This window comes from Mustela putorius, unplaced genomic scaffold, assembly GCF_011764305.1.
Source record: "Mustela putorius furo isolate JIRA1106 unplaced genomic scaffold, ASM1176430v1.1 tig00000166_pilon_pilon_pilon, whole genome shotgun sequence".
NCBI lineage: Eukaryota > Metazoa > Chordata > Mammalia > Carnivora > Mustelidae > Mustela > Mustela putorius.
Genome location: NW_025421301.1, coordinates 6,636,319 through 6,663,075, shown reverse-complemented (window position 1 = coordinate 6,663,075; position 26,757 = coordinate 6,636,319). Strand labels below are relative to the sequence as shown.

The following is a 26,757-nucleotide window of genomic DNA, read 5'->3' as shown; positions in this document are numbered from 1 at the left end:
CATTTGTTTTTTAGATTCTACATATAAGGGAAATCATATAGTATCTGTCTTTCTCTTCCTTATTTAACCTAGCATAATACCTTCTACTAATCTTACACAAACAGCAAATTTTCATTCTTCTAATTTTTTTTTTAAAGATTTCATTCTCTTTAATGGCTCCAACTCCACTTTATGTATACATACCACATCTTTATCCTCTCATCCATCAATGGTACTTAGTTGTATCCATAACCTGGCTATTATAAATAATGCTGCAATGAACATAGGATTCTATATTTATCTTTCCAAATTAGTGTTTCATTTTCTTCATATAAATACCAGAAGTGGAATTGCAGGATCATATGGTAGCTCTTTTTCTAATTTTGTGAGAAGCCTCCATACCGATTTTTCATAATGGCTGCACAATTTTCATTCCAGCAACAAGTTCCTTTTCCTCTATAGCCTCACCAGCACTTGTTATTATTGTCTTTTTGACAACAGCTATTCTGACAGGTGTATGGTGATAGCTCATTGTGGTTCTGATTTGCACTTCTTAGATGACTAGTAATGTCGAACATCTCTTCAGGTGTCTGTTGGCTATCTCTAGGTCTTCTTTGGAAAAATGTATATTCAGGTCCTCAGACCATTTTTAAAAATTTGGTTGCGTTTTTTGTTTTGATATTGAGTTATAGGAGTTCTTTATATAATTTGGATATTAAATCCTTATCAATCACATCATTTGCAAATATCTTTTCCCAGTTAGTAGGTTGCCTTTTTGTTTTGTTGGTTTTCTTTATTCTGCAAAGGCTTATTGGTTTAATGTAGTCTCATTTGCTTATTTTTGCTTTTGATGCCCTTGTCGGAGGAGACAATTCAAAAAAATAGGTTACTCAGGGGTGCCTGGGTAGCTCAGTTGGTTGAGCATCGACTCTTGGTTTCAGCTCAGGTCATGATCTCAGGGTCATAAGATTGATCCCATGTCAGGCTCTCTGCTCAGCAGAGTCTGCTTAAGATTCTCTCCCCATCCCTTTGCGCCTCCCCTGACTTGTGCACACACATTCTTTCTCAACTAAATCTTCAAAAAATATTGCTCAGACCAATATCCAAGAGCTTACCAGCTGGTTTTTCTTCTAGTCCTCCTAATCAACCATCTTCCCTAGGATCTTCTTCTACTTTTTGTTTTTAAATAATGAAACTGATTAATAGCATGGTTAAAACTATATTACTGAGCCCAAAGCCTCCTCATGTACATAGTTCATTCTCTCAAACTGCAGTATAGTTAGTGTCCTGAGAACTGATCCAAGAACTTTTGGGAACTCTTCCCTACTTTAGGGAAAACACAATTCAGTGTTCCCACAAACCCTACAGAGGCAATGACCAAATCATTCTACCATATATTGTCTCATATATAAAAGTATGCCACAAATACTGATGAATTAAAACATTCTACTAAACTAATTCTCTCAAATTTTACTCCTTTTTACTTGGGTTTTCCCACCTCTTTCTTTAGCTTCTTTTCTGTGATCATGCTTTAGATCTAGAAGTAGCTCTGAAAGACATTGATTGAGTCCATTTGGTAGCACTCAAAATGAGCTGCCACTCTCTTCAAAGTAACTTACATTTTAATTAGGAAAACTATTCTCTTACAAGTAGGAAAATGTGGCATTAGAAGCAATGAAGGGGTGGGGGCACCTGGGTGGCTCAGTGGGTTACGCACACAACTTTTGATTTCGGCTTAGGTCATGATTTCAGGGTCATGAGACTGAGCCCCGTGTACAGCTCTGCACTGAGTCTGCAGCTTAAGATTCTCTTTCTCCTTCTGCCCTTCCCCGCTTCCCCACCCCATTCACTTTCTCTCTCTCTCTCTTTCTCAAAAAAAAAAAAAAAAGATAGTAATAATAATAAATAAAAGAAGCAAAGAAAGGATTCCCTCCAACAAAGGGTAGACTCCAAGACCCTCTTCAGTCCTTATGAGGAAATGGGAGTTCAATGGATCTCTTGCCCTTCACACTATCCATATACTTTTCCTCTAGAATTCCTTTTTAGTTTTTAATGATATAAACTACAAAGAAAAGGAAGGCTGGAAGGGAAGCAGGAGGTACAACCTATTTCATATACCTCAAATTCCTAGCTGACCTTTTGGGAGATTATTCCTATTAATCCTGCCATTTCAGGTAAACTCTAATGGAGTAAACTTAGAGCAAGTAAATACCCCTGCTTAAAAGTGATGATGAAAAATGAATACTGTTATGCTGAAAATAAATAAATAAATTAATTAATTAATTAAAAAAATAGAAAAAAAGAAACAAAAAAAAAGTGATGATGAAAGCCATAATTATAACAACATAAAGATATTCATGATGTATCCAGAAGGACAAAGAAATTAAGGTGTTAAAAAGAAATTGTGTTTATCTAATTTTTCTATGATATATATTGTTTCTTAGAAAAACAAAAAAAAAATAAGACTGCTTCTTTAAATTACTTTAGCTATACACACTAATTAGAATACTAAGAAGTGGAGTACCTGGGTGGTTCAGTAGATTAAGTATCTACCTTTGGCTCTGGTATGAATGTGCCACACATCAGGCTCCCTGTTCAGTGGAGAGCCTGCTTCCCCCTCTCCCTAAGCTCCTCCCCCAGCTCCTGCTCTCTCTCTTGCTCTATCTCAAATACAAAAAAGAAAGAAAGAATACTAAGAAGAAATTGCATCTATGTACAAAAAATTTTGGAAACCATGATGTAAATATCAAAACAAAAAATTTACTACACAAGGTCTAATTTTTAACTGAAAAGCAAAGAAAGGAATGACATATTTGGAAAGATGGGAGGGAGACCAAGAAGCCAAGAACTACCTTGCAAGCTAATGCACAGATCTCTGTTTATTTTAATAGAATTTAAAGCATACCATGCATTCCCTGGTTTTGGAGTTTTTGAAGGAGCAGGTGAAGCTGTTTCCATGCTATTCATTCCTGAACTGTTTTCTTTGGTAGTCATTGCAATCATTTTTCGTTGCTTCTGAGAAAGTTTAACTCCATGAGAAATCACTTTGCTAGAAATTAAATGAATTAGCATTAATTTCTACTTAATGAAGGTTACAGGTAATTATATTGCTTTCTGTTTATCTGATATGATCTTACTATTATTGGATCAAAATGGCCACAAGATTCAACAGAGACATTAACAATTTACACTATTAATAATCAAATAATAGCTACAAATGAGCCTTCCTACTAATATATTACACTTGCATCAAAAATATCCACAATGATCATTTTAGAGGCCTATTTTTGACAGTCAACACCATATTCCACAAGAGCTGGACTATCAATCCAACTCAATCTTTAGCATATATTTAAGAAATGTTAAGAATGCCCAGGAAAGAGCTTATAATGTGAGTTAAATATCAAATATAGAAAAACGAAAAAAGTCCAGTAGGTCTTTCCAATTCTTTATAACAGAACTATGAAACAACACAGTCTTTCCTTTTTTATGATTTTTTTTTAACCAACCCCAAATTTGTCTTTGGTGTAGCTCCACATTTTTGTCTACTTTCTTCAATCTGCATGATGGTTCTGAGATCCATGACAGGAGGGCTGATAGGACTAAAATACATATAAAAGGTACTTTACAACACAGTTCTTGATGCATAAAGTCCAACCCCCAAACTTCACTGAAACTGTAAACTATAAATAAGATTGATAATGAGACGATTAGGTTTGTCAGCTATGGCCAAATTCAAAAAGGATACTCTGAATGAAAGCTACTTTTATGTATACATAGAACAACTAAAATGCATCTGAAATCTAACTGAAACTCTTAAAAAGAAGAAAAAAAAAAAAGCCGAGTGATAGAATGATTCTTATCCAACTCACATAGAAGTAATCAAAGTTACGCATAAATTCTTATCCTTTAAGATGAATAGAACTTGTAAATTATATTCTTTTTTTTTTTTTTTTGCAAATTATATTCTGTTTTTAACAAAAGTCTTACTATTGTCTAATGTTAACAGCAAAAATTTAACAGTGAAGCTTGGGAGTGCTCAATAATATTAGAAACCCAGCTGAGGGAGTTAATACTATAATGAGAAAAAAATTTTATAACCTTTAGAAATAGCCAAACTATTTTGCTGGCGTTACCCCAAGCGAATTAGTCTTAAAACATATTTAATAAAACAGTCTAGTTCTGGTCTTCCAACTTTGTAAAATACAGTACATTTCAAAATAATTACATAAATATAAATAATTGTGAGTCATATATATATAATTAAATAATATATAATTGTGAGTCAATTAAGTTTTAGCCTATGATAAACCATAGTAGGTAATATAAAGATGAAGCACAACTCAATAAACACTTCAAAAGAATACTGCATTCTAATTATATCTACTCCAATTTAAAAAATTCACTTTTCCAAACAAAAGAAAAACATGGATTTAATATAGGCAAGTCAAAGCACAGTGTAACAGTAAATGAATGTCCTCTGAAAAATAACTGAATAACAATACATTTTGTGAGAACTTAAATACCCTTTAATGTGCTAAAAAAAAAAGGATAAAGTAAGCCAACAAATGACAAAATAGTATATATTTGTTAAAACTCCCATTCAGGAAGACTATCAAAAAAAAAGAGCTATTAAATCAATACATCTAGATATAGATATCTCTGTGTCATATAGTATTTGCCAGTTTTCACAAATGACAGTACAAAGGGAACTAAATTCTAGGGGGAAAAGTGCTTATTTTAGCGGGCCACTAATTTGTATGCACATAGGTAGTTTTCTGTGTATTAGAAATTTACATTAATACTTGTAAAATGTGCTTCATTAAAATTTCCACTGGACTAAAAATGAATATTTCTCAAATAGGCACACAACAAAACGAAAATCCTACCTGAAAGACCCAGCAACCCAACTTAAAGAGCTTGTAGTATCAATTCTGTTACTTGGAATGGTCTGTGGAGCAGATACATTAAGTATTGGTGATTTTTCCCATGGTTTTAAATCTTCTCTAGAATATGTAGGAGGTATACCATTAACATACGGTTTAATTTTCCCCTGGAGATAAAAAAAAGAAAAATTTAAAAAATGAGTAAGAGCAGGCACATAATATAGTATCTAACACACAAAAAAATAAAAATAAAAATTTAAAAAACCACGTAAAAAAAAAAATCAATTCATGAGGCCTAGAATACCAAGAAGAATGGGTAAATTTTCCTTTGTCTCATGAATTTCTCAAAGTCCTAAAAGTTCTGTGGAGGTCTAGGGGTTAGAGAAAAATGACTGTATCTAATAAGTTAAATTGTTGGTTAAATTATATTAAAGCATAATATAACAATAGTCATTCAGCTGGTTTAGTACCTTAACCAATTCTCAAAACTTATCAGTGACTATAACCCAATTATCATGAGCTTTGGGGATAATCTTTGGGGAGTAAGTTTGCACATTAAATCCCTATTAACATTAGTATTAAAGAAAAACATTAATGAAGTTGTTCAAATAAGGTATAAATCAATAACTTTAAAATTAATGTCCATGACTTTTATGCCAAACTTTCATTTTGTTTCATATTAATGTCATATAATTCACTCTGATTAAAATTAAAGTTAAATAATATTGACAGCTCAAAAGAAACCCTGAAAGAATTGCCATTACAGTAGGTCAAAGAAGTTATTAAAATGGCTATTTCCATTGCCAGGATAGAAGATTATTGCCAGACACTGACAGCATGCTTTTAATCTTCCTTTTAAACCTCATCTGTCTTCTGTACCACCTTCAGGTTAATATGAATTGCCCCCAAACTTCTATACTACACACACACAAAAAAATAAAAATAAAAATTTTAAAAACCACGTAAAAAAAAAAAATCAATTCGTGAGGCCTAGAATACCAAGAAGAATGGGTAAATTTTCCATTGTCTCATGAATTTCTCAAAGTCCTAAAAGTTCTGTGGAGGTCTAGGGGTTAGAGAAAAATGACTGTATCTAATAAGTTAGACACTTTACTTTCCCATAGATGAATGATTATGGAATAAAAGGTTAAGATATAGCCAAAAAATGGCCTCCCCAGAGTTTAACCAAACTAAAATTCTGCAGCATAATGTCAGTTATGCTAGAATCAGAGAACTCCATTCCAGATTGTATTGCCCCTACCAACATGATAGAGGAAAGAGACTATGTGGAATTTGAAGTTAGGCTTACTTTCAAAATTATTTTAACAGTTTGTTTGGTTTTTTTTAAAGATTTTATTTATTTATTTGTCAGAGAGAGAGAGAGAGAATACAAGCAGGCAGAGGCGCAGAGAGAAGCAGGCTCCATGCCGAGCAAGGAGCCCAATGCAGGACTCGAATCCCAAGACTCTGGGATCATGACCTGAGCCGAAGGCAGCAGCTTAACTGACTGAGCCACACAGGTGCCCCTTGACAGTTTTTTTGACAAGTAATTTAGCTATAAATATATTCTTCCATAGGTCTATACAGTGTTGCTATATTCTATATCAACATTATACTTTAATTGCAGAAAGAGGATTAGAAATATAATGTCATAAAAGGCTCAAACTGCCATTTAGAATCTTTAAAACTAGAAACATAATGCAAATTTGAGAAAACTAATACTACACATATTATATTTATTTTTATAAACCAGCTAGGAGAGAATTTTAAAAATAGAGCAAAAAATAATAAAAAACTAAAGATAAATTGTCTGTAGATCTAAAATTTGAAGAAAACAGTACATTAATAAATAAAAGCAAACCTCTAGTTTTTCTGACTGAAATCCTGCTGTGAAATCAGGAGACTGTAAATCTCTAGGACTACCCACTCCGGCATAGCTTCCTTCAGAGTCTGATGTCAACAGTTCTGGAAGAGATTCTGCAGAATTGGTCTTACCAGATTTTAATAATCCTGAAAGGTAAAATTTTTAAAAAATATTTAAACACATATATATTAAACAAGTATATTACATTCAGTGAACTCAATAGAGCTAAAAACTTCCATTTATCCAGAGATTTATTTATTTATTTATTTATTTTTTTTAAAGATTTTATTTATTTATTTGACAGAGAGAGATCACAAGTAGGCAGAGAGGCAGGCAGAGAGAGAGGAAGGGAAGCAGGCTCCCTGCTGAGCAGAGAGCCCGATGCGGGACTCGATCCCAGCACCCTGAGATCATGACCTGAGCCGAAGGCAGCGGCTTAACCCACTGAGCCACCCAGGCGCCCTATCCAGAGATTTAATAACATTTATATTATATTCACTGTATCAAATCTTGACAGTTCAAGCTAACTGATGAAAAAATCAGTTAAAGTAAAAAACTGAAATGGAGAAGACTTTAAAGAATAGCTTCAGCCATTTCAATTACACAACAATTACGCAATGAACCGAAGGAAGGCACTTCTTTAAGAAGTGATTCAGAACTTCTCCATAAAAAAAAAAAAAATAATAAACTTCAGACCTTCCCCTTTCTCATCTCTCTGTACCAAGTTCTCTGTACCCATGCAGAGAGGTACTGGCCCCATTCTGTGTGGGAGGAACATTGTAGCCTTTCTATTCCAGTTAACAGACTAGCCCAGTAGCAGAGTCTATGCTTAAGTAAACTGGGGCCTATTGGAGGATTTTTACTTCTGGGGAAAAAAAATAAATCTGTGGATTGAAAGCTATTTTAATTAGCTTATCACCTAAAGCAAAAGGGTTGTTATGAAATGTACATACCCTTAATTCTCCTAGGCAATCTAAATACCTGTCTCCCTGACATATCTGGTATCCGTATTCATTCATACATCAGAGTCATTTCAGATGTAAATAGGGAAAACAATAAACTTTTGTTTAAGCTCATGTGTTTTTTTCACATATTTCAATTTTAGTAGAATCTATATGAGGCAGCAAAGAAACATTAACACACATATATGAGCTATTAACCACAAGTAACTAAAAGTTTTACAAATAACTTCAAAATAAAACAGCTCTCATACATTCAAATAAGTGTGTTTTCTTTTAATCACTTTGACAATGCCTCTTTCATTGCTGTCACTGCTAAAATAGTTTGGAATCAACATTCAGCACACCCACAATCTTTTAAATGTTTTTAAGAGCACCGAATTTTTTTTTAAAAGACATATTTGTTCATTTCAGTGAGAGCAAGAACATGAGCAGGGAGGGCAGAGGGAGAGAGAATCCCAAGCAGACTCCACACTGAGCATGGAGCAGGACACAAGGCTAGATCTCATGACCTCAAGATCAATAACCAGAGCTGAAACCAAGAATGGTTGTTTAACCAACTCTGCAACCCAAGCACCCCAGCAGCAAATTTTTCTCTAAAGAGAGTATATTTAATGCCAGAATGCTCCCAAAGGTCAGTCAGAAATAAATCTAATGAATAAAGATGAGGCTTAAAGTGGCCCACAACTAATTTTCGTATAAAACATTTTTACAGAATGCCTTTTGTCTAATGTTAAGGATCAATAAAAATAAATTTACTTACAGAAGTCTTTTTGGTCCCCAGTTTAAATTTTACCTTTAAGGGGCACCTGGGTGGCTCAGTCAGTTGAGCATCTGCCTTCTGCTCAAGTCATGATCCCAGGGGTCTGGGATTGAGTCCGACATGGGGCTCCCTGCTTCTCCCTCTGCCTTTCTCCTTGGCATGTGCTCTCTCTCTCTCTCACTCTTTCTGTCTCTCAAATAAATAAAAGCTTAAAAAATTAAATAAATTTGACCTCTAACTCATCATCTGCTTTGGCCACAAATAAAGTAGTACAGCATAAAGAACACAGTACTGGAATTTAAAAAAATAAATTCTATTTCTGCCTGTCACTGCCTCAAATCACTGAAGTTTTCTGAGTTTGTTTCCTCAGGTTTAAAAAAGGGGATATAAACTAGGTCATTATTAATGTCTCTTCCAGTTATGAAATGCTAAGATTCTAACACCTGTGCTAATAATATCACAACTTAAAGCAAACCAAATGGGGTGCCTGGATGGCTCAGTCAATCAAGCTGTAAGACTCGGTTTCAGCGAGGTCAGGATCTCATAGTTCTGATATCCAACCCCATAGCAGGCTCCATGGTCAGCATAGAGTCTATTTGTTTTTCTTCCTCTCCCTCTGCTCCACCCTCCCCTCACCCCCCACTCATGGTCTTGCAAATAAATAAATAAATAAATAAATAAAACCAAATATATGCTTTTTCCCTAAGTCTTTTAGGTGACTGGAAAAATCACTAGTTTCATGACTGTCTCTCCATTTATTCCATCTTTCCATCAATCCACCCATGTGTCCTTCTAAGGACTAGAGGTAACTCATGTAACACAGAGAACACAAAATCACAGAATTTTACATTTTGAAAGGTCCTAAAATAGGAATCAGGAGATGTAGTAAATGTGAAAGACCTATATTCGGTGCTTCATCAATCAATTTAGGTATATGATGATCTTTTTTATATTTAGGTATATTAACCTTTGTATATCTTTTTGTATTATCTAAAACAACTATTCTTGACATGATTTATTCTTTGAGCATTACCGAAACATCAAGTAACTCAATTGTACATCATGTTAAACATAAAAAGACATTCTTTCTTTACTCTGAATGACAACTCCTCCCCTCCCCCCACAGGGACAAAACTGTGCACTTACAAACTTACTTTATCAGGCTGACTATGAAAATACTGCTTATAGAAACTGTACCTGTTTATGTGTTACTGCTATAAACACACATATCATTTCTTAAAGCCATACTGCAGTCTCAGTATTTTATGGTCATACTTCCGTATTTTTATCTAAAGAAACTATTAAAATTTAGATAGTTTAATCTGGATCTAATCAAATGAATCTAGTATACCACTGGCCTGAACTTTTGAAAACAAAAAGATGTGAGAACTGCTGCTCTAGTTAAAAGAGACTAAAAAGACATTTATAAGCAAAGACAATGTCTATCTTCATAGAATACTAGATCTTTTTTAAGGTCAAAACATAAAAAGCTACAAAAACATTCTTGGACAATTAGAGAAATCTGGACAGAGATTATACTACTACATATTAGAGAATTAATGCAAGTTGTCTTAGATGCGATGATTCTGCAGTAATATTGTAGTTATGTAGAATAATATCCTTATTCTTAGGAAAGTCATATTAATATTAATTCACATTAAAATATCATCCAAATTCTAAGTGGATCTATAAAAAATGTATAGAAGGTTTGGAGGATGAGGGAAAATAGCAATAAAAGTCTGTAAGAAAAAGTAAATGTGGTAAGAGCTTAATGATACATCTGAATGAAGGGTATACAGATTTCCATTTTTCTTCATCTTTTTAGTAAAAGATTTCCAAAATAAACGAAAATTTTAGAAAAACTACATAACCTTTACTTTCAAACAGCTCACATAATGCATAGATATGAAATGTGTTGTATTATATTACTAGATTATAACCTAATGCACATGACATTGCTGATATAAATGAAATTAATCCATGTGATAATAGTATCTGTGCCATGTTTTGTTTATCTCTAACCCTCTATGCCACTAGACAGAGTGGTCTTTCTAAAAACATAAACTTTATTCATTCACATCAGATGCCTTAAAAATCCATCAACTAGGGGTACCTGGGAGACTCAACTGGTGGAGTATCTGACTCTTGATTTCAGTTCAGGTCATGATGTCAGGGTGTGACAGCAAACGGTGTTGGGGTTCTCGCTGGGTATGGAGTCTGCCTGGTATTCTCTCTCTCCCTCTCCTGCTGCCCCTCCCCCAGCTCTCAATCTCCTCCCCCCACCCCGCCAAAAAAATATATATAAATAGGTAGGTAGATAGATAGACCTCCATCAACTAACTACCCACAGCCTTCAGAATAAAATTAAAATTCCTTGGGTTAGCATAAAATGCCTCTAAAATCTGACCAGTTTTCAACTACCACCTATACGCACATACCCTATATGGCTGACTCAGCTGAACTACAAGCATAAGAAATGTGCAGTTCTCTCTAGTCCCTCTAGTCTTGGGAGCATATTGCTGCCTTTGCTTTGTATGTCTATTAGCCTGCCTCCTTTTCTTGGCCAACTCCTCATTCTTGAAGATGCAACTCACGTATTATTTTCCTCTAAGAGGTCTTTCCTGATTTTCTCAGACTAATATGGGCTCTTCTTTTGTGCTCCCAAAGCAAACTTCAGTCAGAATATTTATTACAATATACTATCATTTTCTGTAGCCTCCCTAAGACAAAGACTATTTTCTATTACAATAGGCTAACCCTAACCCTGGCAAGTGGCATACAATAGTATTTAATACATGTTAAATGAATTAGAGAACAGAGACATGAAAGATTAGATCAGGAAATATATCCTAAGATACTTTCACTAACCTGTGGATGGTGGACTCTGAATAACATCTGAAAGGTTATAACCTCCAGAACTATCTGAACGCTTACGTGGCTTCTTTTTTGCTTTTGTTTTTGCCTTCTTGAACAAACTTTCCCTAGAAAAAAAGCAAATATGAAACTCATTTTTAGAAGCTACAGATTAACAACAGAACTATGTATTTTGAGCAAATGAATACATACAGCATATTAGTCAAAGAACACAAAAAATATACATGCTCTAGTTGCATTTATCTATGTGGCCCAGAGCAAATTACATGTTTTAGTGAAATTCAGTGTGATAGTCTTACTTGTTCTGGCTCTACTATTTCTGTGAAAGTTAGAAATAAGATGGTATAGGGCACCTGAGTGGCTCAGTCAGTTAAGTATCTGCCTTTGGCTCAAGTCATGATCCCAGGGTTCTAGGATCAAGTCCCACACCAGGCTGCCTGCTCACTGGGGAGGCTACTTCCCCCTCTTCCTCGGCCTGCCTCTCGGCCTGCTTATGCTCTTGCTGGCTCTCTCTCAAAGTAAATAAATAAAATCTTAAAAAAAAAAAAGATAGTATATAGGAAAATACTTTGAAAAGTAAAATAATCAGGTATCAGAGACTGCAAGTAACCTAGATGCTAAAGGGATTAAAAAAAAACCTCTGGAACCCAAGACCAGTTTCTCAGTAAGCTACATAGTATACAAAGTATATATATATAGTAAATGACTTGAATGCCCAAAGATTTTAACAAGTCATTTATCAAGTAGAAGGAAAGTAATTCTGTAACCAGTTGATAAGTGAGTCTAAGACGAAGACTGGAAATTCTAAACAGGGCTTGTTAAGTGGTTGGCCACACTACAGGGAGATAATGTAGAACCTGGGATATTTTGTTGGAGAATTCCCAAATGTCAGTCACTATATGCCCTATCTCTTGAACCAATCAAGTTCTCATAGAAAAAAATCCATAGTGCACTCCTCTTAGATTCAAACTCTCTAGAGGGCAAATCTTTCTGTCAAGATGGATGGGACAGGCAATCACTTGGGTAAATGGGATTCAGAAAGAGGTAATGCTCTATATTAGAATTTCTAAAAATGTTTTTTTCTGAATCTAACAACTCACCCTAATCTTCATAAAATCTGCTACCTCTAATTCTTAAGCCTTTCTGGAATTCTGTTTTAGTCTTTTTTCTGTTCTAAGTCATTACTCTCAGCAGCCCCTTTCCAACTTCAAAAACTATAAATCTTCAATTTTCTCCTTTCCTGCTCTCTTTAGTGCAATATGCCTTTCTTATTTATTATAATTTCAGCAGGGTTTGGGAAGGTAGCTAAGATAAATGCACTTATTCAACCAGATTGTTAACTTGATGGTTGTATTCCTTTTATATTTATAGTTAATTCTGTTACATCTGCAAATAATTATGCACTTATTCTCTTATAATAAGGCTAAGAATAAACATAAATACATACTTACGTCAGGATTCTCCAATTTTTCTTTTTAAGCATGTAAGTGTTACTAGTGTAAAAGACTGGGGGTGGACAAAGGAGGAGGAGAGAAGAAAAGGAAAAGAAAAAAAGAGCAACAAAGCTTACGAATAATTCTGTTCCAAATTTATTTCTTCTTTCAAAAAGATATCTCCATCTTCTACTTCCAAATAGCTAATATCTGGTCCATCTTGATATGGTGTAATGACTCTTCTATCCATTGCTGGAATCTATTAAAAAAAAAAAAGGTGTCCCTTGTTAAATATAAAATGTATAAAGACTTTTTTAAAAAAAATAGGTATATCCCACTTGTTCATACTGATATGTGGTAACATTAACAAGGAAAAGTCTAGAATGCTTAATGACTTCCTACGTTCACGATAATGAGAAAAATCTGGTTAGGTTCATTCATTTTTACTCTAAAAAAATGTCACCTTTTCAAAAAAGCTCTACTTTTAATCAAATACAAATTAATCTATTTCTTAGGGATCATGTGAATCCACGTATTTGTCCTGCCCTGACATTTGGTAAATTAATAACTAAAGACAAGCTTTCAAGAACTTTCATTTATAGAGCAATTAAAATAATCAAAATTAAAAATATTTAAGGATAAAACTATCATACTAATCTATGGGATCTGTAAAAAAATTTATATCCTCATTTTTAAAAGATCCTAATATGTTAGAATTCATTAGGAAATTACTCTACTGAGAAGTCTGACCTAATAATACTACTTTAGTTTGATCATATTACTGAAAAAAACATAAACCTTACCATTTTTCTATAAAAGACAGAAAGATCCTTCAAAACAGCTTCACTTAAAACATCAAGAGACCTAAAACACACGATACAGAATTCTATTTTAAGACTTAAGTAACCTAATATTTATCAAGATTTTTCAAATATGTAGAGACATTTTACATTTCTGAATAAGTAACAGTTATTTTTTATAATCATTAATATGACAGCTGCTATAAATTCTTTTTGGAAGTTATATATTTCAAATAAGCAGCAGTCTTCAAACATCTTCAATATAACTCAACTCTTTGAATAGATTTTTCTATCATTTATATTGTAGCAAAATAGCAACTACAGTTCTTCCTTGACATCCCAATAAATCCATCAAAAGTTAAAAATCTCTTAAGTCAAAAATACACTTAATATACCCACTTACTGAACATCACAGCTTAGCCTAAGCTACCTTACACATGCTCATAACACATACGTTAGCCTACAGAGCCTATTTTATAATAAAGTGTTGAATATCCTATGAATTTATTAATTACTCTATTGAAAGTAAAAAATAAGCATGTCAGTTGTTTACATTCTTGTGTTTCTGTACGTCACTGGCAACCGTGGCTCATTGCCACTGCCCAGGATCATCAGAGAGTATTGTACTACTTATCACTAGCATGAAGAAAAGATCAAAATTCAAAATTCAACGAACAGTTTCTACTAAACGTGTTTCACTTCCACACCACTGTAAAGCTGAAAAATCCTAAGTCAAACCATGGTAAATCAGGGACCATGTGTATTCATTCTCCAACTTTCCAATCTTTAGCTACAGTAGGAGCACTATACTGACAGAACAATGGCCTAACATGATACCTTAATTCTATCTAGAACTATCACTGCATGACTTTGAGCATTCAATTTACCCATTTAGGCTTTAGTAGGTTCATGATGCATAAAATGTTTGGACTAGATCAGCTGTATTCAAAGTAAATTTCAAGGAACTCCCAAGTTCCAAAGAGATATTTCTAAAGCACTTAAGTGAAAACTTAAATCAAAACTTACATTCTAAAATATATTTTAAACTATCTTTACAAATGCAAAACAACTTGCCTATTCAAATCTATATCATACCAGTTCCTAACATTTTGATGATAATTAACCTGTTGTGGTGCAGTTCTCCTTTTTAACATCTCTGTAAATATTTATTTACACCCCTAAGAAACACATATTTGATAAGGAATGGTTAAATTTGTACAAATCTTTGTTTTATGGCAAGTTATGCACACCTACTCATGTAAAATTATACAAGTGATATCTACTAAGTGCCATTCTTAATGATTCGCCTGACACACTTGTCACAACAACTGAACAATGGTACTGAGACACATCATTTTCCAATATCATATCTTAGATAGATTTGGTGCTTGTTTTGTATTTTGGTTGATTCCTTATCTGAAACTGCATGAGCTTAATTTGGCAAGGCAAAGTTAAAAAAAAAAAAACTGTTTTGATTACAATTATTAATGTAATGTCAGCAAAAAAATTTATTCTGAAACCTAGCCAGGCTCTGATACTAAAACACCAGAGGCATTTTAAATCACATTGCAAAGGGGCACCTGGGTGGCTCAGTTGGTTAAGCATCTGCTTCTGGCTCAGGTCAGGATCTTAGGGTCCTGGGACCAAGACCCACGTCAGGCTCCCTGATCAGCAGGGAGTCTGCTTCTCCCTCTCCCTCTACTCCTCCCCACTTGTATGTGCTCTCTCACTCACTCTCTAATAAATAAAATCTTTTAAAAACTGAAATAAAATTAAATCCTATTGCCTAACATCCCATAACATTAATTTACATTTGAAAAGCATTTCCACAAAATAACAAAGCATTACATTGCCAAAAGACTTTCCTCTGAATTTAATCCTATATAGCAATTATTAAGAATCTATTAGTGATTCACCTCTAAAAATCAGAACACTCTTATTTCAGTCATATTTTAGAATCAGTTTCATTAAGATTATCCTGACTGTGAAAGGTGAGATATCAAAAATCTGTTTCCAGGGGCACCTGGGTGGCTCAGTCATTAAACGTCTGCCTTTGGCTCAGGTTATGATCCCAGCATCCTGGAATCCAGTCCCACACTGGGCTCCCTGCGCATCAGGCTCTCTGCTCAGCAGGAAGCCTGCTTCTCCCTCTCCCACTCCCCCCTGCTTATGTTCCCTCTCTCACTGTGTCTTTCTGTTAAATAAATAAATTCGTTTTTTAAAAATCTGTTTTCATTTATACTAAATTATATAGATCAAGATTTTGATTCCTTGAAAAAAAAGGGTTCCTGGGTTTTCTCCTCTGTAATATGAGGTTATAAACAGAATCTACTTCATCAGTTTCCACGAAAATCAACTGAGATCTGCATAGCACTTTTAGGATGCTTCCTGGCACATAGTATTAGTTATCATTTTATGGCTAAAATAAAATGCAGAAGTAAATGATACTGGAGCTTGAAAAATGCTAAGTGCATGAAGAACTCTCATCTAAAACTTCCCCAGAACACTCATTTTTCTCACCACTGACTTTATAGTAATAAATATTTTTTTTTAAGATTTTTTTTTTTTTTTTTTAATCAGAGAGAGAGAGAGAGAGAGAGAGCACAGGCAGACAGAATGGCAGGCAGAGGCAGTGGGAGAAGCAGGCTCCCTGCCGAGCAAGGAGCCCGATGTGGGACTCGATCCCAGAACGCTGGGATCATGACCTGAGCCGAAGGCAGCTGCCAACCAACTGAGCCACCCAGGCATCCCTATAGTAATAAATATCTGACCTTATATTAAAAACAGAATCTGTATATTTATTTCATTGAACTCCACTAAAGATAATTAAGAACAATAGGATGAAGTTTCTAAGATCCCTCTAATTCTAAAACACCTATGACTCCTAAATTATTAACATTAACAAATCTTTTCAATCCAAGTAAACATCAGTAATATGAAATACTAGCTTATAAAATAGGGTGTATATATTCAGCCAGTTATTTTATATAAAATGTGTCATTTCTCAAAGAATCATTTCATTACTCATTAATTTCAACATAAAGATTTAAATATTCATACCAGCTTCCAACAAACTAAACCAACTGAAGTTTTTAGGCCATCTGCTGCAGCCTAAGTTTGACTAAAGAAGCAATATGTAATATAAGAACTATCCAAAGAGAAAAATGCAAAGAGAAAAGGAAATCAACCAGTAACAAAATTTTCACGTTTACATGTGAAATAGTTATGTGCTGTCTTAATTAGTATTATATATAGTTTCCAAAAGCCTAGGTAACATAGTTGTAAATCAGCCTAGACAAGCAAAGAGATATGCATACATATAAAGAATACACCTTTAATATTTTCCTACACATTTCCAACAAGAATGGAAGCTCTCCATTGAGGGCAAGGATTTTGTCTGTTTTGCTCACTGATGTATCTTAGCAGTGGCTGGCATATATTAGGCACTCAAATACTGATGGAATGACTGAAATCCCTTACATTTTATTTTCTACAAAGCTGTAATTTATCATTATACCTTTTTAAATTACTAATATATCTACTATCATATATAAATAATTGCTTTTACAACAGTCATATAATGTATGCACCCAACCTACCTTGCTTCAAGTAAAGCAGCCATATTCAGTCCTATAAACTGTAAACAAGACAGTTTCAGTTGTTCAGCATTATACATTGCTGCAAATTCCAGTATCATAGCAGCATTCTTTAGGGTAACTACAAAGAAAAGATACTTAAAATGAGATGAAAGCCATGCTACTACAGCAAATACAATATACTTATGTTTAAAGTTGTCAGCTCTGAACATTAAGAGCAAGAAAAACTGAAAGTAGTTTTTTTTAAATTTTTTTTTAAACAGATTTTATTTATTTATTTGACAGAGAGATCACAAGTAGGCAGAGAGAGAGAGGAAGCAGGCTCCCTGCGGAGCAGAGAGCCCGATATGGGGCTCGATCCCAGGACCCTGAGATCATGACCTGAGCCCAAGGCAGAGGCTTAACCCACTGAGCCACCCAGGCGCCCCTGAAAGTAGTTTCTTGCCAAAATAACTTATACTAAGGCAAATTTAGAATGCTACTTTCCATCTCAGTGTGACTGGTTATGAGGAGAAATAAGCACACCAAAAGAAAATCCAGATGATGTGTTACAGTGTCATCTGAAAGCAAACACATAATAACTGACAAACTTCCACCTTACATTTTTGGAATAGTTTCAACTTCCATCGATAAATAACTTTCCTTTTCATTTATATAACACAGAATTGTTATTCTCTCTCCTATAAAACTAAAAAGATCTTAAGACTAAGATAAACTAGAGGCTGGCTCAGTCAGTAGAGCCTGCAACTATTATCTTGGGATGGATTTGAGCCTATGTGGAGCACGGAGATGACTTTCAAAAATTAAAAAATAGAATATGCTTTAAAAAATAAATTTAAGGGCGCCTGGGTGGCTCAGTGGGTTAAGCCTCTGCCTCCGGCTCAGGTCATGATCTCAGGGTCCTGGGACTGAGCCCGGCATCGTGCTCTCTGCTTGGCAGGGAACCTGCTTCCCCCTCTTTCTGCCTGCCTCTCTGCCTACTTGTGATCTCTCTCTGTCAAATAAAAAAAATAAAATCTTTAAAAATAAATGAATAAATAAATAAATTTTTAAACGTCAAGGTAACGTTAAGGGTAATTTAAAAAAAAGACTAAGAGAAACTAATGAAATCAGTCTATAAAACATATTTATATTGAGTAATCCATCAGAATTTATGTGGATGTATTATTTATATAAATACATACTCAATATATTTGGAAAACAACTGCATTTAAATATCACTGTATTATTATTTATGCCAGTGTAGAATCTGGCATACTGTACAAAAGACTCTGGATTTTATTACAATCCCAGTAACTTTACATATGAAGTATCCTAATATGCTAGAGACGATCTCACAATATTCTACCTACGTAGCATGTAACTTTGGCTTTCCAAACCCCTCCATTATTTATTTACTATGAGTTCTAACAGAGGAACAGAACTGTTTTCTATACTTGGCATATTCCACATTTGTTTTTCTTTCTTCCTTATAACGCCATCAAAAGGTACAACTGCAGTTAATTATGGTCTTTGTCCTACTCCTAACCAAACCTAAAGTTTCGACTAATTATGAACCCAAAGTCTCCCATTTCACGAAAATAGATCATACAAAAATTTTGGAATTGGGAACAAGTACTGCCCTATACTAAGAGACCAGACTTCTGTTGAACCCTTCTCTTGCTAAGTTCTAGGATGATCAAGCTATTCATTTATAGGATAGTTGTGCAGCATAGGCCAAAAAAGAATATCCAAGCATGCCAGGAAAGTCAATTGAATAGCTGAAAATATCTCCAATATGTATACTTTATTCCTGTTATATTAAAATAAAGAATGCAACAAACATTTCTTTTTGATAACCAAGGAGAAGATATTCCATAAAGCTCAAGAAAAGTAATTAAGTAAGACACTAGAGCTAAAACAAATTATCAGCAAATACAAATTAGAAATTCTGACAGGAAATCACTTCATACTTCCTAAAGTGGAAATGAGACAATGAAGATGAACAAAGCTAAAATTAGAAGCTTTTATATCAGGCTAAGAAAACCTAACCTTTATCCTAGAGTAAGCAATTAAAAATACCTAAAGAGAAAAGACATATAATACTTCCAACAGAAAGACTGAATAAAAAGAGAAGTAGAGAGAAAGAGGACTTAAAAGATTACCGTGACACTACACAGAAGGGACAGATATCAGTGAACTCAACTAGCAGAGTGACAGAATAAAAAGGGGGGGGGGGAAGTGGTCAATAAATATGGTTAAAGATGCATCAATTCTAGCAACTGAAAGAATTTGGATGCAAAGAACAAAATAACATAAAAAACAGCTTTGGGTTTCAAAAGTTGTATGTTCAAAAAGACAGCAATACAATTAACTGAAATAATGAAGTATTCAGGGACGCCTGGATGGCTCAGTTGATTAAGCATCTGCCTTCCACTCAGGTCATGATCTCAGGGTCCTGGGATCAAGTCTTGCATCAGGCTCCTTGCTCAGCAGGGAGCCTGGTTCTCCCTCTGCCTGTTGTTCCCCCTGCTTGTGCATGAACACACTCTCTCTCTGACAAATAAATAGCATTTTTTTAAAATAAAGTATTCATTAAATGAAATAATGAACAGAGAAAGAAATAGAGTTTAAGAGAAAAGAGATGTGTTTTGATCAAATACATCAATGAGACAATTATATAAAAATTCCAGCAAACAGTAACAGGTAGCTAAACACAGACTTACAGCCAAGACCAGGGCAAAAGGAAAAAATTTCTTTCAAACACTCACCTTTGAAATTTCAAAATAAATTTCCTAACATCTTCATAATTCAAGGTTTTACAACATTTCAAAAAACTTAACATATTTCAATTATAAGATGTATGTATTTTCACCTATTAACACATCTGAAATAAGAATGTGCTTTCAATGACACAAAATAGCTTAAATGTTTTAATATTTTTCATGATTTAAAAAAATAATGGTGCATTTTACCACAAATGGAATCATAACGTCAATGAATAATCCTATACCAACCTGAAAACATAGTAATACTCAAATTCAAAAGTACTCACGTTTCTCAGTTAATGCTACTTCACACATCCCTTTCAATCGAGTTATAAGAAGCTGATCAGCCACCACAAGAACACTACAAACAAAATCCACATTTTGAGATTCTAAAAAAAAAGAAAACAAGCAAAACTATTACTTTGTAAACATTATACCTATGAAAAAAATCTCTCCAAGTAATTAAGACACAAAAAAAGAGGATTATGACTGTTTTCTAAATGTTGCAATGGCAACTCTGATAAATAGTAATAATGTGAGAATTTTCTACCTTTTAAGTAGAAAGCTGGAAAGAAACACACCTAAATGCCCTGGTTCACACCAGGACATAAAATGGGCAACTTGAGTTGATCTTTTAGTCTAGAAGACTATAAGAATGCATGACCTATTTAAAAGCTCCCATGTTGTTAAACATTTCTCAATCTAATAGAGGAAAATCCAAATCTCAGTATCGAAATTATGTAGGTACATGTTAAATACATTTACATTTGTTAAGAACAAATATATACATATATATGGAGAGAGGGGTGAATAATGCTCTTAGATAACCATTTTTGTTTTAAATAAAGAAGCCTAAGAGTACATTTTCTTCTTAAACTATAGGAGTTCCTTAATTTAAAATAACCTCAGTCCTGAGTACTACTGATAGCCTTGAGCAATCACCCTGACACACTTCCAGAATAAAAACATAAATACAAAAACAAAACAAAACAAGACCACAATAGGAAAGGGGAAAAAAAGATTACAAAGAAAAAAAAAACATAGAAAAACCATTTTTAACAAAGAAGGAAGAGGTGAAGTCAGTGAATGGCAAACTAAGGACTACTTCTAGAATTCCTCCACAAAAGCAATGAATATAATATAAAACTGTCAAAATCAACTTTTTCAAAATTCAAGAAATTAGCCAAAGGCTTACAATAATCTAGGGAGTGCTGACTCGAAAAAAATGGCTAAATCTTGGTAAGAAAAGGGGAGTGATGGGACACTATAGCTTTTTCTATTTAAATCCTCTTCTTCCCTCCTCCACAGTTGTCTTAAAAACCAGTAACCTTGCAATCACAGTGGAAACAAACAATACAGCCATTAAAGGAGGCAGAAAAGTTATAAAGCTACATTATCAAAGAACTGTCATTATTTGACATGCCTGGCAGTTTCCTGGAAATCCTACTAGCAAGGCTTGTCTTTATTTTGACCTGACTCAAAGCTTTACTGGTGTTAAGAGGCACTTCCTTCACGGCATTTATCAAAAAAAATCAGTAGCAACTGTTTAACACTGAAGCTGACTGAGACAATTATAACAGATGGTAGAAACAAGAAGCAGATCAAGAAAGGTTTTATGTTTTTTTGTTTGTTTGTTTGTTTGAAAAAAGGGAGGGTGGCTCAGTCAGTTAAGCCTCTGCCTCTGGTTCAGATCATGATCCTGGGGGTCCTGAGATCAAGCCCCCATCAGGCTCCCTGCTCAGCAGGGTGCCTGCCTGCTTCTCTCTCTCTCCCTCCCCCTGCATGTGCTCTTGTTCTCTCTCAAATAAATAAAATCTTAAAAAATAAAAAATTTTAAAAAGGTAGGGAAAGAGAAGTTGTTATGACTGGATGTTTGTATTCCCTGAAAATTCACAGTTGAAGCCCTAATTTCCAATGTGGCTGTATTTGGAGATGGAGCCTCTCAGGAAGTAATTAAGGAAAAATGAAGTTGTAAGGGTAGAGCTCTGGTCCAATAGGATTAGGGTCCTTCTAAGAGAAAAGGTATCAAAGAGGTGTCTATTTCCCTCTCTCCTGCCCCCCCACCACGCACACACGCATAGAGGAAAGGCCATATGGGGATCCGTGTACAAGCCAAGAAGAAAGTTCTCACCAGAAACCAACCTTGCCAAACCCTAATCTGGGACTTCTAACCTCCAGAATTATGAAAAAATTAATTTCTATTCTTTAAGCCATCTCATATAACCTATGGTATTTTGTTACAGCAGTTCCAGCTGACTAATGCAGATGTCCATAGGGGGTTTTGAAAAGTTCCAACACACTGCTATGAATCTAGAAGGCCACACACACACATATAGACAACTATATACAGGTCAAGGAAAAACTTAGGCCCTAAGGTTTTACCTTTGGCTGGACATGAGGCTCTGCTAAAGCAGGAAGTAAGAGCTAAAGTAGAGTCATAAATTGCCTGCCTGAGAAATGAATGCATGCCCCCAAATACACAAAGAATCCATGGTAAAGACTGGGAATTTATTTGTTTAAGGCATTTAAGGAAATTTCTAATTATTAGCTGACCACTAAACTAACCCAGCAGAAACTTCAGTGGTCACACAAGACAAAGAATAGAGATTTTACAGAATTAATCAGTTCAGAAAAATAAACAAATAGCACAAATAATACACCTTGGGGAGGGAGGAGAATCTGATTTCAAGAGTTATCACATTATATTATTTAAAATACATTAAAAATTATGAAAGATGTAAAAAACATGTAAGTATGGCTCATATATAGGAAAAAAGTAACAAAGAGAAACTGTCCCTGAGGAAGCCAAGATGCTGAACTATTAGGGTTCAGCTATTTTAGGGGTGCCTGGGTGGCTCAGTGGGTTAAAGCCTCCGCCTTCAGCTCAGGTCATGATCCCAGAGTCCTGGGATCAAGCCCCGCATCCTGCATCAGGCTCTTTGCTCAGCAGGGAGCCTGCTTCCCTTCCTCTCTCTCTGCCTGCCTTTCTGCCTACTTCTGATCTCTGTCAAAAATAAATAAAATCTTAAAAAAATAAATAAATAAAATTTTAAAAGCAGCTATTTTAATTATTTTAATTCCTTTAATAAAGGAATTAAAAGCATTAAAGGAAATCATGTCTAAAAAATTGAAAGGAAGTATGAGAGTAATGTCTCTTCAAATGAAGAGGTAGAAATTATAGGTCAACTGAAACTATCCAATCTGAAGAACAGAACAGAAAGAAAAAACAATGAATACAAATTAACATGGCATAAGAGACCTATGGAATACTATCTAGCATATCAAGATACATATGAGAGTTGCAGGAGAAAAGAAAAAAAAGGCATAAAGAATATTTTAGGAAATAATGGCAGAGTGGGGAGAAGTACAATGTAGAGGTTTTATATGCAATGGAAATTCAGTCATGATTCGTTTAAAATAGACTGTTATATGTAAGCCTAATGGTAACCACAAAGGAAAAACCTACAGTAGATACACAAAAGATATAGAGATGGACATTGGGGAGGGTATGTGCTTTGGTGAGTGCTGTGAAGTGTGTAAACCTGGCGATTCACAGACCTGTACCCCTGGGGATAAAAATATATTATATGTTTATAAAAAATAAAAAAATTAAAAATTAAAAAAAAAGATATAGAGAAAGGAATCAAAGTATATCACTACCAAAACATCATTCAATCACAAAGGAAGATAATAAGAAAGAACTGTAAAAGTCAGAAAACTGACAAAATGGCATTATTAAATCCCTTTCAATAATTACTTTAAAAGGATTAAATTCTCTAATCAGAAGACAAAGTGGCTGAATGGATTAAAACAAACAAGATTCAACTGTATACTCCCTACAAGGGACTCATTTTACCTTTAAGAACACACATGGGCTGAAAGTGAAAGGATAAAAAATAATATTCCATGCAAATGGTAACTGAAGGAGAGCTGGAGTGGCTATACTTCTATGAGATAAATAGGCTTCAAGTAAGAAACAGAAAAGACAAAGAGGTCATTATAATAAAGGGGTCAATTCATCAATAGGATATTAACAGCTGTACAGAAGCATGCAACAAACATATAACAGTGAAGCACCTAAATATATAAAATATATAAGCTGAAGGCAAAATAGTCATCAGTACAGTAATAAGAGAGCTTGAATATCAATATTCATGTTCAAATATGGACAGACCATGGAGACAGAAAATCAACCAGGAAACATCAGACTTGAACAACACTAGAGACCAAAAGAACCTAACACATATATACAGAACATTCCATTCACAACAGCAAAATACACATTCTCAGCGCACATAAAACATTCTTCAGGATAGATCATATATGAGGCCACAGAACAAGTCTTAACAATTTAAGAAGACTGAATGATACCAAGTATATTCTCCAACTACAGTGGCATAAAACTAGAATAACAGGATGAAAATAGGGAAATGAGTAAATATGTAGAAATTAACATGTTAATTCAAAGAAGAAATCAAAGAGAAAGCAAAAAATACCTTGAGACAAATGCAAATGGAAATAAAACAGACCAAAACTTACGGGATACAGCAAAAGAACTTCTAATAAGGAAGTTAATACTGATAAATGCCATAACAAAAAAAGGAAGATCTTGAAAGAAATTAGGGGCGCCTGGGTGGCTCAGTCGTTAAGCGTCTGCCTTCGGCTCAGGTCATGATCCCTGGTCCTGGGATTGAGCTCTGCATCAGGCTGCCCGCTCAGTGGGAAGCCTGCTTCTCCCTCTCCCACTCCCCTTGCTTGTGTTCCCTCTTTTTGCTATGTCTCTATCAAATACATAAATAAAATCTCAAAAAAAAAAAAAAAGAAAGAAAGAAAGAACTGAGGGTTTTTATACAACAAAGGAACTGCAAAAAGAAAAAACAAAGCCCAAAGTCAGCAGGAGAAGAAAATAATAAAGATTGAGCAGAGGGGTGCCTGTGGCTCAGTAGGTTAAGCATCTGACATAGGCTCAGGTAATGATATCAGGGTCCTGGGACTAAAGTTCGAACTGTGCTCTGTGCTCAGCAGGGAGTCTGCTTGTCCCTCTCCCTCTGCTCCTCCTCTCCCCACTCATGCTCTCTTTCTCTCAAATAAATAAAATCTTAAATTAAAAAAAAAAACAAAACTGAGCAGAAATATATGAGCTAGACATTACAAGAACAAAAAAGATCAACAAAACTAAGAGTTGGTTGTTTGAAAAGATATAATTAACAAACCCTTATAAAAAAAATTCCCCTCAAAAATAAAATTCTAAATGAAAGAGGAGACATTACAAGTGATATCACAGAAATGTAAATTTTGAGAGACTACTCTCAACAATCGTAAGCAGACAAATGGGATAGGTAACCTAGATGAAACAGATGAATTTCTAAAAACATGATCTACCAAGACTGAATGAGAAAACAGAAAATCTGAATAGACCAATAACAGAGTAAGGAGACTGAATATATTAATCAAAAATCTCCCAAAAAAGAAAAACCCTAGAGCAGATGGCTTCATGGATGAATTCTACCAAATATTTAAGTAAGAATTAAAACCAATCCTTCTCTAATTTGTCAAAAAAAAAAAAAACAAAAAAAAAACACAAAAAACAAAAAAAACAAAAAACAAACAAACAAACAAACAAAAAAAACTGAGGAAGAGGGAGAACTTCCAAACTTCTTTTATGAGGCCAGATCATCCCGTTACCAAAAAGAGTCAAGGACACTACCCAAAATGAAAATCACAGTACCATATCCCTGATGAATATACCTGCAAAAATCCTTAATAAAATAGTAAGAAACCAAATTCAATAGCATGTTAAAAAGATCATACATGATGATCAAGTGGGATTTATGCCTGGATGCAAGGATAGTTCAGTACATACAAATCAATGAATGTTGATGCTATCTTAACAAAATAAAGAACAAATATCACATGATCATTTCGGTACAGGCAGAAAATGCATTAAGACAAAACTCAACATCCATTCATGATAAAAACTTACAACAAATTAGGTAGAGAAGGAATGTTCCTCAACATAATGAAGGCCATCTACAACAACTCCAAAACTAACACCATATTCAACAGTAAATACCTAAAAGCTATTTGTCTAAGACCAGGAACAACATAACGATGCTCACTCATGCCATTCCTATTCAATATAGTACTGGAAGTCCTAGCAAGAGTAACGAGGAAAATAAATAAATAAATGAATGAATAAAATGAACACCATCCAAACAGAAAAGGAAGAAGTAAAACAGTCTCTGCAGGTGACAAGATCTTGTATCTAGAAAACCCTAAATGCACCATCAAAAATCTATCAGAAGTAATAAACAAATACAGTAAAATTGCAGGTTACAAAATCAACACAAAAATCAGTTGCTTTTCTATGCACAATGACCTATCCAAAAAAGTAATTAAAAAAACAATTTCTTTCACAATTATATCAAGAATAAAACACTTAGAAATAGATTTAACCAAAGAGATAAAAGATCTGTACTCTAAAAACTATTAAACACTGATGAAAGAAATTGAAGACAAAAATAAATAGAAAGATATTCCATGTACAGGGACTGAAGGAATACTGTTAAAACACCCACTCTACCCAAAACAATCTATGGATTCAATAAAATCCTATCAAAATTCTAATGGCATTTTACACAGAAACGGAAAAAGTAATCCTAAAATTTATACAGAACCACAAAAACCCTGAAGAGCCTCAGTAATCTTGAGAAAGAAGAACAAGGCTAGAAACATCACACTTCCTGACTTCAAAATATGTAACAAAGTTGCAGTAATCAAATCTTAAGATATTGCCATAAAAAGCAGACACATATACCAATGGAACAAAAAAGAGAGCCAGAAATAAACCCTCATT

General features: G+C 34.3%; 1 protein-coding gene across 2 annotated transcripts in view; it reads right to left on the bottom strand.

Moving 5' to 3' along the window:
• Window positions 1-26,757, bottom strand: part of IBTK (inhibitor of Bruton tyrosine kinase) — a 96,134-nt gene that overhangs the window by 22,729 nt on the left and 46,648 nt on the right. For both annotated transcript variants that reach the window (XM_004773623.3, XM_004773624.3), the window contains exons 17-25: window positions 20,189-20,290; window positions 17,158-17,275; window positions 13,562-13,622; window positions 12,896-13,017; window positions 11,320-11,432; window positions 6,727-6,875; window positions 4,869-5,032; window positions 3,489-3,581; window positions 2,885-3,028 (exon numbers count right to left, since the gene is read on the bottom strand). In XM_004773623.3, coding sequence (XP_004773680.1) covers window positions 2,885-3,028; window positions 3,489-3,581; window positions 4,869-5,032; window positions 6,727-6,875; window positions 11,320-11,432; window positions 12,896-13,017; window positions 13,562-13,622; window positions 17,158-17,275; window positions 20,189-20,290 — 1,066 coding nt within the window. The remainder of the gene's footprint in view (window positions 1-2,884; window positions 3,029-3,488; window positions 3,582-4,868; window positions 5,033-6,726; window positions 6,876-11,319; window positions 11,433-12,895; window positions 13,018-13,561; window positions 13,623-17,157; window positions 17,276-20,188; window positions 20,291-26,757) is intronic.